We start from the raw sequence: 14,631 nt of genomic DNA on the forward strand, positions 1-14,631 counted from the left end.
AAAAAAGGAAAAAAATTAATTATTAAATATCAGCACTCAGAGATAACCACTACATCCTCCTTTTAAAGCCATCTCCACTTTTTTATGTTCTTGTCCTATTTTTTATCAACAATGGGCTTCACTAGAAAAGTTAATACTTAATCATTTGCAAAAGTTACCAGGCAGAAAAATATTTCTCAAATAGTGTTTGCCTATAAAGATTATGATGAAGAAGCTTCTGAGGATGTAGAACATAAGTGGCTCAGGAAAGCCCTGGGATTTCTGATCTACACTCTGTATATTCTGAATTTTCTTTGTGCACTGACTGGTGCTTTTGAAATATGGCTTACCTTTTCTCTCTTGAAAGAGATAAACTGTTTTCATGCATTGGTATCCTCAAAATTAATAGAGAAAGGCACAGCCTCTATAGCTTTGCATTTTAACAGTATTCATGTTTATCACTTTTGCATTCAATTTTCTCCTAACATGTTTCTTGGAAGAGGTCTATATACCAAGGCCTATTTAAGCATCAAGTACAATAGGCATATTGCAGAGGTCTTTGGAATTTCTCAAAGGCCTGTGGAAATGTCTGTAACAGAAAACAAAGAAGAGTTGCTTCCAAAAATGGCCACACAATCAATATTGTCAGCTGTTTAATTAAATGTACACAAATGTGATAGTAGGTCAACTCCATTTAACTGGTAAACTTGATAATCATGGCAATTCAATGTATAGTTTTCTTGAAAACATACTGCTGTACACACAACTTTTACACATAAATGTTACTCTTGGTACAAGCTATTTTTCTATAAATACAAGATGTTTTGTGGCCTACGTTTTCATATTTTCTCTTATTATGTATGATCATGTATATATGATCAAATCATATATGATCTGCTGTCTGCAAGTTAGAGAACCAGAAAAGCTAGGGGTATCGATTATGGGACTGACAACTGGAGAAACAATTATGTAGATTTTAGTCCAGGTTTGAAGGCATGAGAACAAGAAGCTGCAAAGGCAGGAAAACAACAATGTCCCATTTAAAGCAGTCAGAAGAAGACAGAGGGAAAATCCAATCTTTTTTCTTTCTTTTTTGGTTCTATTCAGGCCCTCAAAATAATAGAACCAAAATGGGTGGGCAATGAATGATGCATTGAGGTAAGACTAGTGCATCAAATGCTCTATTAGTCCATTTTCACACTGCTATAAAGAACTTCCCTGAGACTGGGTAATTGATAAAGAAAAGAGGTTTAATTGACTCACAGTTCTGCGTGGCTGAGGAGGCCTCAGGAAACTTACAATCATGGTAGAAGGGGAAGCAGGCACCTTCTTCACAAGGCAGCAGGAGAGACAGAAGTGTGTGTAGGAGGAAATGTCAAACACTTATAAAACCATCAGATCTTGTTAGAACTCACTATCATGAGAACAGCATGGGCAAAGCCGCTCCATGATCCCATCACCTTCCACCAGGCCCTGCCCTCAACATATGGGGTTTATGGGGTTTACCATTTCAGGTGAGATTTGAGTGGGGACACAGAGCCAAACCATATCAAATGCTGAATAAATTTGTTTGAAAAAGACTCTTTTCATTTAAGCTGGATAATTTACTGACCAGACAACCATAAGGTAAAATTTGAACACTCACAGAATGAGTCCGTGACATTATTCTCAGTGCTATAAGGCTTGTATTCACCTTGGGGTGGCAGAGGATGTGGGTCTTTTTATGATTCTGAATAGTTTGACAGCTACTAGATGTTGCTTGTTAAACAAAACCTGACTTCTAGGGATGACATCTGTTATCTGTATGTTCTTGACATGGCTACTGGGGCTTGTGGCTATTCATCCATTAGTTATCTGTCACATGTAAATAGATCCTTTTTCCATAAAAGTTAGATTCCTAGCACATTTGTTGTGACTTTCTCCACTGTGCTCTATGACCCTGTCACATCTGCATGCAGCTCCTATTTCAATACCAAGTTGATATGTGCTGCTGTTGCTTTTTGGAAGCATCCAGTCAGTGTTTTCTACTACACTATTTCTTAAAAACTGGCAGGAAAAGATAATGCCTCATTACATTCCATTCTTGTCCAACTCAATGGAAAACACAGTAACCTACTATTTGTTCTGAAACACCTGCTGGTAAATTTAATCAGTGTATTAAAAACTGAGCTACCTCTCCATTTCTTTTAAAACAACTTGGTCCACTTTCTTGAGCACATTTGATTGAAATCTATAATTTACTTTGCCATAGTTTTGTGTGTAGAGTTGATACTTTACTGATATATCAATACAACATGCCTTGCTAATGTGCAGACTTGATGTATTTGGACTAATTGGTTTTGATTTTTGTTTTCCAGCTGGGACGACATATATCTTTAGCAAAGGTGGTGGACAAATCACGTATAAGTGGCCTCCTAATGACCGACCCAGTACACGAGCAGACAGACTGGCCATAGGGTTTAGCACTGTTCAGAAAGAAGCTGTATTGGTGCGAGTGGACAGTTCTTCAGGCTTGGGTGACTACCTAGAACTGCATATAGTAAGTACTTTTTGAATAAGATTCAGCTTTTACTTTTTACTGTTAACTTTTTATAAAGAATTTATAATTTTGCTTCTTGGATGCTTCCTTCCCCCAGAAACCAGTACTTTGTTATAGGAAATATGAATACAATCTAGAGGAAATAAGACCATATACCTATTGCTGTAGTTAATCGCGTTCTTTACAATGCAAACTTTTTTTTTTTTTTTGGAGTGTGAATTCCTCTTAATTCTGTGTTCAAAATAATTTTTAAAAAATTTTTGGAGTGATTTTAGTGTCTTTAGGCAGACTTGCCAAATGAATAAAATAAGTTATTGCCTAGTAGATACCACACCATCTGGCTGGAAGCAGGAGGTTGTAATACTGGTGACATCCAAAGATCTGGATTCTGTCTTTATTTCTTTGCTCACTAGAGAAAGTACTTACCTGAAGCTACATGAAATAAAAGGAAGGAAAGGATACTTTAAGGATACTTGAGGATGTGAAACAAGATGGCAAAAAGATAGTTTCTGTGCCATTTTGTACTCATTTTGATACGTAAGTGTCAGGAAAATACATTTTAATTCATAATTACCACTTACATCCTGGGCCCATTCTCTTTTCTCTAAAGTTGTAAGCCTCCCACAGTAATTTACTCAGCATATAATAGATAGCAAAGAATAGTCATGAATGAAAAGTTTCATTTTCCTTTGAAAGTTGCCATAATTAACTTTAGGGTTCAGGGGCACTTATTTCTCTGCATTTTAAAAATTATTAATGAGTATGTTTGCAACTCTTTATATCTTCATTTTCTTGCATTATTTGTAAAGAAGCACAGTGTCTTTTATTGTTAAGAGATATTAATATTTTATTGATATATCCAAAAAATCATAGTGTGTCACATATTCAAAAACTTTTCTAAAGGATTCTTATTATCATAGTTCTTGGTCTAAAGTCTATCTTTTGGAAGATTTCAGAAGAAACAGGTAAGTCTCCCCTTCCTCTTTTTTATCCTTGAGGTTCAGTTTATTTCCCATGCATTAAGCGACCATGGAAGTTTGTTCTATTTTGTTTTGTCTTTCCCTATAAGTTCTCCTTCTATCAGTGCTCACTCTCCAAAGGACATTTGATTAGGTCATCATGTTCTTTCCTGTTAGAAAGTGGTCATTGGGTACCAGTTCTAAAATAATTAAGAAAAACATGAAACACCAAAGTACATTAGCACAAACTTTTACAAATTTTTAATTCACTGTTTTTATTAAACTATTTTCTTAATCTTAATTTTGCCTTAGAATTCTGGAATTTCCAATAAGCTGTGTAGGAGTTTACACTGACCACAAGGGCTAAATTCATTGATAAGCTTGAAAAACACAACAAAACCCCTCAGCACAGCCATTATTGAACCATAGTAAAATTTCAATTTAAAATGTAGTTCTCAAGAGGGGAACTCTGGAAAAGTAATTTCAGGTGCCTTTTAGCAAATTTCTAACAATCAAAATTAAGAGCATCTGGATTTTTATGGCATCATAAATAAATGATCAGTTAAGATAAATTTTACTAGTACAGTAAGGAATCTTGCTGGTTAGGGTAATCTCAACTTTCAAAATGTATTTGCTCAGTTCTGATTTAAGAGCTTTGCTACTTCAAAAAAATAAATAAATAAAAATGAAAACAAGGGCCTTTTCCTTCTAAAATAAATTACTTATTGATCCATAACCAATTACACTTTTACTCTGAGAAAAGGTTCTACAATGATCACTCTCAAATCACAAGGGGCTGTGTTACTGAATTACTCAAACCACTGTTGTTTATTTTATGGTCAAAGAGTTTTAGACTGCAAGAATAGGTATTTCTTTCCAGTTCTGGTCAAATGTGGTCTTAGGGTCCTGTCATAAGTAAAGAATTGACTTTCTCGGCGTCCATTCTAGTGTAACACCCTCCATATCTCCTTTACAAGCCATGGATTTCTGATAGCTGCACTGTGAAGGCCTTCTTCTTTCTGAATCTCCGATCTTGGTCTTGCCTGGTTGTTCTCTTTGGATTCAGTGCATGTCTCTACACACCCTTTCTCTAGGACTTGATATCTTCAAAATCTCCCTTGCTCGTAAACCGTGTCCTCCTGGGCTTCTCAAATACTGTTTTTTGTCAGCCCTACCCACTCCTTATCAACTAATGGGACTCAGTCTTAGTTCAAATCTGGTCAAATTAAATTTTCTTTCTCCCATTGCCTAGAAGAGGTGATTAGACATTACAGACTCAACAAGTCTTTTATGTGGAGATAAGTCATTTCTTTCCATGTTGTCGTTGTTGTTGTCATTGTTGTTGAGACGAAGTTTTGCTCTTGTTGCCCAGGCTGGAGTGCAATGATGCAATCTCAGTTCACTGCAACCTTTGCCTCCTGGGTTCAAGCTATTCTCCTGCCTCAGCCTCCCAAATATCTAGGATTACAGGTGCCCACCACCACGCCCAGCTAATTTTTGTATATGTGGTAGAGACGGGTTTTCACTACGTTGACCGGGCTGGTCTTGAACTTCTGACCTCAGGTGATCCAACTGCTTCTGCCTCCCAAAGTGCTGGGATTACAGGCATGAGCAACCATGCCCGGCCTTTTTCCATGTTTTAAGCATGTAATAAAAATTAACACAACGCCAGTGGTTTTTCTTTTTACTACCTAAGTTTACCTCCAGCACTTTCCCAAAATGTTGGGTGCATGGAATACTAAAAGAAAGAGGAATTAGAAATTAAAAGAAAAAATGAAAACCAGACAGGAAGGCAAGAAGAAAGGAAGGAAGGAAAGAAGAAAGAAAGAAAGGGAGGGAAGAAAGGAACAAAGAAAGTGCAAAGGAACACAAGATAATGCCTGGGGGTGATAGAAGCAGAACTGTTGTTAATATTTAGATTTGAGAATATTCAAAGGCTGTTTTATCAAATTATTTAGGTATCTTTGAGTCCATTTTGGTTTGCCCAATAAATTGTTCTACTTCTTTCATTATTGAAATTTAAAAGGAAAAATAAGATTTATAAATTCTAGATTATTGCTGTATGATTTAGGTTTGTGAATATAACTGACTTAAAAATTAACCTAATTGGTGCTATGCTATCAATGATAACATTTTTATCTGTAAAAGTTAGACTTATTCGTTATCCATTGAACTTCAAGGAAAATTTGTGTAAGCTTTCAAAGTCAGCGAAGTATACTATGTACTGATCAGATTTAATATTTTCATCCTTATTTGATAGAGTAAGCCAATAAATTAGAAAGTTGATTGCATTAAGAGATGCTCCATCATTGCTGAAATATATAATGCTATTTAAATTAGATAATTTTAAAAATCTGATTGGCATATAATTTTAATGAAGATTTGAATATTTGACATGGTTTGTCATCCAATTTTTCAGAATAAAAATGTTGGATTTTAAAAAATTTTGATTAACTGTACTCTTAAAAACATAACAACTTGGAATAAAGTGGTTTTTGAGTCAGGTGGCCCAGTTTTGATAGATGGATTTTTTTGTCATATTAATATTAATGCTACCACTGTTAACCTCAAAGTCATATAATATTACTATTGAAATTGTTAAGGTTTTATGAAGGGGTGAGGAGAAGATAAGACATGAAGTGAAGAGCAATTAATTAGTGTAGTACCTAGAATATGAGTGCTCAATAAATATTTTCTGAAAGAATTTAATAGATTTAATAAATTATTCATTGAAAATACTGTGGCTTAGGATGAGTGTAGATCTTCAATTATTTAACAGTCAAGTAAAGTGACAGACATTTTAATTTCTATATAACTCTGAGAAAGTCCTCCAGCTTCCTGATTACAACACAGAAAAAGTATAGAACTTGATATAAGCAGCCATATTATTGAGAAGCTTCAAATCTTAAAGGTAGTTTTCAGAAATCTTCAACTAAGAATTGATTATGGTGATTGGTGGTTTAAAGAAAGTGTATGGTGAAATTTTAGTTGGATGAATGTTTATTTTTTGTTAATAATTGTCTTATTTATTGTAGTTCACTTTTATCGTGAATTATTCTCTAGTTATTTTATATCTGTCCATTTTTTACAAATAGAAATAAACTTTCTGATGGCAGAGAACATGATTTATAATAACGGTGATGATTAATAAGAAAAATAGCTGGGCTCAGTGGCTCACGCCAGTAATCCTAGCGCTTTGGGAGGCCAAGGCTGGCAGATCACAAGGTCAAGAGATGGAGACTATCCTAGCCAACATGGTGAAACCCCATCTCTACTAAAAATACAAAAATTAGCTGGGTGTGGTGGCGCATGCCTGTAGTCCCAGCTACTTGGGAGTCTGGGGCAGGAGAATCGTTTGAACCCAGAAGGTGGAGGTTGCAGTGAGCCGAGATCGTGCCACTGTACTCCAGACTGGCAACAGAGTGACACTCCGTCTCAAAAAAAAAAAAAAAAAGAAAGAAAGAAAGAAAGAAAGAAAGAAAAATAATACAGTAATGTGACTTTTCATCATTTGCTTCAGTACATCCTAGAAGCCTCTCCAGAAATATTTATTTAGTACCTAATATGACCCAGGCCTATGTTAGGCTCTGTGGATACAAAAATAAATGAGCTGGTTGTTTAGTAACTACCTCAATAAATAATTGTTGGATGAATGAATGAACAAGCTAGCTGAGATCCAGTTAACTTAGATGATTTATAGCAAACATTTTGTCCCCAAGTGACTGGTATTTCTTGGTATTTTTGTGTCTTGATATTTCTTCATCTCTCTTCCTTACAGTTTTAACTTTCTTACTTGTATAGTATTTGTGTGGACAGTTAACAAATAATAGATTTTTAAGATAAAGAATATAAAGAAATAACTTGCAAACTGTGAAGTGTTACACAAGACATGTTTAAGTTACGATGTGTTGAGGATTATTTAACTGATAATGACTTAAATAGTTTCTTAGAAGCAATAAGAAAAATTTAGCTCAAGTTTTTATATTATATAAGATATATCTAGAAATTTTACCAATGTTGTCACTTCTAGAGAAAAGCCCTCATATAGCAGTTTAGTGATGTCATTTGGAGATTACTTAATGCCTCTCTGACAGAAGAAAGTCACTATAAATCTGGATGCATTCACTACCACAAATATTAACATGTGCATTGGTTCTGACCAGAGGAAATGTCACTGAGGGTGGAGGAGGGGATGAGTGAAGAGTGTGTTTTGAAATCCTTTCATCTTGGGAGCATAAAAGAGCATTGCAAATTTGATGAGTGAATTGTTGCACATTTTTGCCTTAAGTGTTGCTTCTTTGTACTTTGCTGGGCCGGAAGCCTTATTTTGAAACCAAGCTCTTAATTGATTTTGATTTAGAAATATGCCTTTTGATCATTGGTTTTAGTGTAGACTAGAAACAGTGTATTTATAGTAAATATTACAAGTCCCAAAATAACACCAATATTGGTGACGTGTCAAGTCTTTCTCATCTTTCTCTGCTTCTCTCCATTATACATTATTTATCTTACTGCTCTATTAAGATTTGATTCAGAAATATCTTTTTAAAGTCAGTAATTATACATAGATGCACACCTATATCAACAAGGTAAACCCAATTATTTCCCCTCAGGTTTTTCTTGAATAGAAATTATGTTCCATTTGAAATACTCTTTCTAATCAACAGATTCACTGATTTTATAGAGGTTTAACTTTGCCATATAGTATTCAGATTCAGTCCTGTAAATCATATGTTGTATATATATTGCTTGGTTTTGCTTTCCTAGTTCTTTTACATTCATATATTTATTTTTTCTATTGCCGTATCATGAGGTAGCTTTCCTAATTGTTATATGAATTAGAGAACATGTGGCCTATTTTACTACAATTTCAAAAGATGGATTAAATAATGCCTTTTCACCACGTATTGTAAAATTACTGTCCAAACTTCTGAGGTGTAAAGGTCATTTTTGGGGAAAATGTGAGAAATGATGGTCACATTTCTATTGGCTTAAGTGCTAAATTAGTTTATTATGTGGGAGGTAGGAGAGGCAAATGAATCAATACAGATTCCTACCTTCATCCTTTTCCCTTGGAAGTTAATTCAATTTCTCAACTTCTAAATTACTGGTCACCATCTTTAGTGTGTCATTTAATCTCTATGTTTTTGGTTTCTAGAATTCTAGAGTTATTTCCTCATCTGAAATTCTATTGCTGTGAAATTTAAGAAATGAGAACAAAATAGCTATTTCTAGCTTCTTCTCGGTTCACATACTTACCACTTAGAGGCTTGTACTGCTGCCTCACTTTCTCAGCTATCCTTCTGTCTCCATTCTGAGTACTTTTCTATCCATTTTATATACTTATGGCAGGTTAATTTGCTAATCTGGTTCTTTGATCATATTATTCCTTTGTTAAAACACATTGATGCCACTGCAATTATATATGGGTAAAGGCAAATTCTGTACATAAAATTTAATGTCTTCAGCATTTTGATCTCTTTCCCTTTTCGTGTCCATTTTTCCCATTTTTCTACTTATCTTTCAACTCCAGTGAAACATATTAACTTTTTTTAAAAAATGAGCTTCTTGTCATCTCTCTATTTCTAATTCCTGTTCAGAAGATTTCTTCCCATTCTCTCTCACTATATAGATTTGACTCAGTCATTGAACAGTTTTTTCAAATAGTGAGTGTTTTCAGGGTTGGTCCTGGATCTTTTCACCTGCTAAGCTAGCAGAAAGAAGTTAGGTCTCTGGAATCTCTTTGGAAGAGTTGCAGAAACAATTCCTAGGACATTACCTAGCTGGAGAAAATCATGTCCATTGATTCTGCTCCATCCTGTGATCACTACTCCTTTTGACCCACTGCTTTGTCGTGGGCCCCAGGCTATTTTACAGAATGGCTTCAAATCTATTCTTAAGTTAGCCAGTGATGAGTGGCTTTAGCAAACCCTGTTTCTTATGCCAAGCTGTCAAAACAAGGAACTTCTTGTTGAATTCTTTCTGACTACTGACTATACCACAATTTCTTCTATAGCTACTAACTATTTTTCAAAAGCGTACCTTTAAGAAACATTTTAGGCAAAATAAACACGTTATTTTTGATCACCTATAATGCAATTTATAATGTGTGTGATTAGTTCCTGTGTAACCAATTTTTCCATAATTTAGAAGCTTAAAAGAGCAAACATTTATAATGTTACACTGACTTAGGAATCCAGGAGCATCTTAGTTATTCTGGAATTTTTAGAAGAAGTAATGGTTAAGAACTCCTGTATTTAGAACATATCCAATATGTTTACCCTTATGATCCAGACAGAGTCTGTGTGTCTCGGGAAGAAATGATGAGCAACAATTTAAACTATATGCAAGCACGTTATTAAGGAGGCTTTGCAGAACTCTAAACACAATATAGATTTATGGAAGAAAAAAAGAAACAAAGACATTGCTTGAGGGTTAAGAACCAGTTTGGGGAATACATACTGAATATGGGTCATTTGCACAATGATCAGGAAAATTACTTTTATTACACACACACACACACACAAAATGCACTGAAAGCCATAAGCAAAATGCATGGCAGTAGCGGTTAAAAAATAGAAACAGCACAGCAAATATGTCAGCCAAAGACCAGAAAAGAAGATGATGATGGTGATTCTATGGCATTAGAATCCTATTAATGCTGATGCTGGCCCACTCTAGACATGGGCAAGTTTATTTAAACAATGGAAGGAAATAATCTAGGTGCATAGATAGGGGGTACTCAAGTTAATAGTAGACATAAATAATCCAAATTATAAATTAGAATCAGAGGACTAGGCCTAATTTTTATGGGGTCTGAGAAAATTCTTTTGATGAAAACAATTTGTGATGTCTCTAGGAGTTACTTTAGGAGATGGTGTGCTAGACCAGAACTAGGGATCCTTATATCGACAACACAGAGGAGGCCTCTCTCCTCCTCAAAACAAACTGGAAAACTGTCCAACCTTTTTGCCAACAGAGCACAGCCCTGAATGGGGGATGCTCAACTGCCCTGGAAGATCACACTGCAACTAGGCTTCTAAGTAAATGCTTTAATGGTGGGCTCTTCCTGGAATTTTAGCTCTTAAATCCTTCCTGCCCAATAAAGAATGGAAATTCGTGATTGACAGACAAAAAAGTTTGGTGAAAGATCAAATTTAATTGATTAGTAAGGCTTTTGGCCTATGAAAAAGGCTATCTTCATATACTTAAAATTTTACTCTGAATTTTAGCTATCAAATAAGTGCCGGCTGCTCACTCCCAAAGACACATCTCCATCCCAGATTTCTCTCACTACCATACTAATATTTCCAACTGCTTACTCAGCATCTATAGCTGGGTGTCTCATAGGCAACTGAAACTTACCACATTAACAACTGAACTCATCATCTCCCAATCACACACTCATCTACACAATCACAGGCTAAATCTTTGACATCTTTTACTCCGTGCTTGCCTTTACAATCTAATCAGTTTGTCACCAAATTGCTACCATGTCTCTCAAGCTATACCATCCAACAGAAATATATGAGCCATGTTTGTAAGTTTTAATTTTCTACTACTCATATAAAAGGAAAAAAAGATGGCATTAGTTTTACTAAATGCAATTAACTTTGAGAATATATTTTAACTCAATATGCCCAGAATATTATCATTTTAATATATAAATGATATAAATTATTAATGTTTTCTATTATCTTTTCATAATAAGCTTTCAGATCCAATGTGTGCTTTACACTTAACATTTAGCAAACCCTGTTTCTTATGCCAAGCTGTCAAAACAAGGAACTTCTTGTACACTTCTTGTACACTTAACAACACCTCTCATTTCAGAATCTAAATTTTCCATCGGAAGCATTTTATATTTCATTATATCTACAGTTGTAAAAGTAGATTCACATACTCAAGTTATTCTAAACATACTTAAAAGTTTGAGTATCTTTTAAACTTACAACAAACTTCATTAAAATTAAATACATTTTAAAATTCAGTTCCTTGGTCACATTAGCCATATCTCAAATGCTCAACATATGGCTACTTGCTTGCCTACTGAACAGCAATTTTTAGAAGGTATCTGCTTGCTTTTTATTCCACTATTATTGCCTTAGTTTAATGACCTCTTCTTGAACTGTTGCAATAGCCTTCTAACTAATCTCTCTGCCTCCAGCATCTTCCCTTTCTAATCCATCCTCTGCACCGCTACCAGAATGATTGTTATAAAATAAAATTGTGGTGTTTCAACCTCTGGCTTCAAATGTTTAGTTACAGTGGGTCTCAACCTCTTTTAGTTCAAGACATACCTGGCTGATAATGTTCACCCACTTTCAGCAGTAATTTTGCTCACTTATGAGCTGCTCATCAGTGGAAAAAAAGCACAAATCCTGGTACTCTATCAGTCCTTTCACCCATTTTCCCCCACTGCTCTGCAAGGGTGTGTTTCCACCTCTCACCTGGTAGCAAGGCTGGTCAGAGATGGGCATGGGCTCCCTATTCAGCTGTCAATTTGAAGCCCCCTCATAGTATTCTTTAAATATTTTTCCCAATGTGTATTTAATAGCATATGAAGAGAAACTAATTTTTATTTATTAAAATTGTAGACACAGACACTTAGTAATTTACTTCTCCAGGACAAAGCAAAGTCAAATGTCTGGAAAAAATTGGCAAAACAACAACAACAAACTTCCTTTTTTTTTTTTCCCCCGTCTTTGTGTACTCTTCCATTTTTTGTTGGCAATTTTATGAAGCAGACAAAATTTGGAATTAGGTTAAAGTATTTAAACTCTGATGGCAAATCTTCATCCATACTGAACAGCATGATGCCGAGCAGCAAGTGTCATGAAAGCAGGGAATTTTATCTATTTCGTGCACTTTAGTATTCCTAGAGCCCAGCATGAGCCTAGAATTTAGCAAGTGAGCAATCAGTATTTGTTGAAATAATCTTTGCATTCTGGAAGTTCTACCAACTTAAACTGTGTGTGTTCTGAAAATGTTCAATGGCAATAGGTTGGTGCTGCTCAGGTTAAGGGCAATATCCGAAGCCAGTTTATATTAAATGTGTTTTGAGGGGGTTAGAGATACAAATCTGAGCTATCAGCATGTTTCCAGTTTATGTGTTACCTATTTATAGATTGGTATCTTGAAGCAAGATTCTAGTTCTGATAGAGAACCGGTGGTCTACTGTAAATATTCAAAGGCCAACTTCCTTAGCTGGACCTCTGATGTATGCACAATCTAGACTTATTTTCCAGCCTCATCTTCAGCTACTCCACATTCTACCTCACACACGTTCACTCTTTAATACATGTTCTTAACAAAATTTTCTCCCCCTCCTCCTCATCCTCCTCCTCCTCCTTCTCCTTCTCCTCTCCTCCTTCTTCTTCTTTCTCTTCTACCTCCTTTTCTTCTAAGTGCTAAGCACTTTCCAAAGCACTAGAAATACAGTCAGATGTGGCATGGCTTCTGACCTCAAGTACCTTATAAATTACTACATAATCTTTATTCTACTGGCACATTAGCCGCAGAAAATAGGCTGATATTTCAAATCCTCACACTGTAAAAGCACACTTAAAAGTTTTTAAACTATGAAGCAGTCTACAAGTGTGGCTTTTATAAAAGCAATCAACAGTCTCATAACTGTTCTAAGTTTACATATGTAAGTCCATCTAATATGCGTTAAAACTTCAAAAGGAAAAAATATATACTCAGGTAGTTAATGAAGAAATGAAAGTCACACAACTAGTGAGCTGCAAAACCAGTGTTGAACTCAGTCAGTCTGACTCCTAAATCCATGTGCTTAACCACTGTGCCTTCTGTGATGCAGGTGAGAGTTCAGGAGACAATCCTTCATCAGGCTGAATGAGATAACTCTGCCTTTTGGTCTGTGTAATGAAGTTTTATGAAGTCAAACAACCCTACCCTTTAGTATACCACATATCACATAAATTATGGAGCATTTCAGATATCTGCTACATAAACCATTTTCTCTAGTTAAATAAATACATAGGAAGTTATCTGACTGGCCAGTTACCCCAAAGATTTTGTGGTTAGCTAGCTAGCGTTTGCAACTAGTTTGATTTGTAAGTTTGGGGCATAAGTAATTTTAAAGACCGAGAAACACAGTTTAAAAAAATGTACCAATAATGAGAGTCAGCAAAAAGAGACCTCCAGAGTGCCGCTGTTCATATCTATTCCTTTCTTTAAAGTACTCCTACTTCCTCTTATTCCTACCTGTCCTTCTCTTTTTCCTAGTCTGGTGCTTTTTTATTCATCTTTGAGGCCTGGATTATATATTTTATATATTTGTGAAACCTTCCTTTGTCCCTGGGGCAAGACTAATTATGCCCTTCTTGGTACAATCATAATACTTTGTTCTTAATCCTATTGTGTTACTTACTGTAGTTATAACTATCTCTTTATATGTCCTTATAGCCCATTAAATTTGTAAACTCTTCAAGGTCACTGACAATGTATAATACTACGTATCTTTACATGTCCGTATTTTCATACTCTAGCATGGTGGTTAGTAGATGCATAGTAATGGTTTAAGAGGAAGCAATGCATACCTGAGTGAATGGAGAAATAAGTGAACTCTTGCTGCTTTACTTTTGACTGTGGCCTCTCTTGCCCTCCTGCTGGTAGTTTTCCATTGTCATGCAGGAGCTCACTCCAGAAGTGCTCTCCTTGGAGCATAGTATGAGGTACAGTCCCAAAGGATAATCGTGAAAGCACTTGATGTTCTCCTGGGACTTCCCATTTACAATCTCCTGAGGCAAACAAAAGTCAGAGGCCTGAGGACTGAGGCCTGTCATGAAATGGATTCATTTTTCCTGTTTTGTTTTCTTATGAAAGGAAGACTTTTCTTTTGTTAATGGCTAGCTCCACCTTCAGATTCAAATACTACACACAGGTGATCATTTCTCTGAGTCTAGGTATGCTTCTTGTCTGTTCTCTGTATCATTTTTATTTCTAATATCTACACAAAAACTTATGTGATATATTTCCCTGCATCCTGACTTGATGAGAAGAGAAGAATCCACTAGGAGAATGAAAACAAACAAAAAACTGTCCTGTAGTAATCCTCCCTAATTGATTAGGAATGTAGAGATGATCAATCTCCACTACCCTGGCAATTTAACCATTCTCTCTCTCTCTCTC

General features: G+C 35.4%; 1 protein-coding gene across 48 annotated transcripts in view; it reads left to right on the plus strand.

The window, feature by feature from the left end:
* NRXN1 (neurexin 1) overlaps positions 1–14,631 on the plus strand; it is a 1,114,986-nt gene that overhangs the window by 791,610 nt on the left and 308,745 nt on the right. For all 48 annotated transcript variants that reach the window (XM_055107954.3, XM_055107959.3, XM_055107953.3 and 45 more), the window contains one exon: positions 2,337–2,518. In XM_055107954.3, the coding sequence (XP_054963929.1) occupies positions 2,337–2,518 (182 nt within the window). The remainder of the gene's footprint in view (positions 1–2,336; positions 2,519–14,631) is intronic.

This window comes from Pan paniscus, chromosome 12 (assembly GCF_029289425.2).
Source record: "Pan paniscus chromosome 12, NHGRI_mPanPan1-v2.0_pri, whole genome shotgun sequence".
NCBI classification, from domain to species: Eukaryota; Metazoa; Chordata; class Mammalia; order Primates; family Hominidae; genus Pan; species Pan paniscus.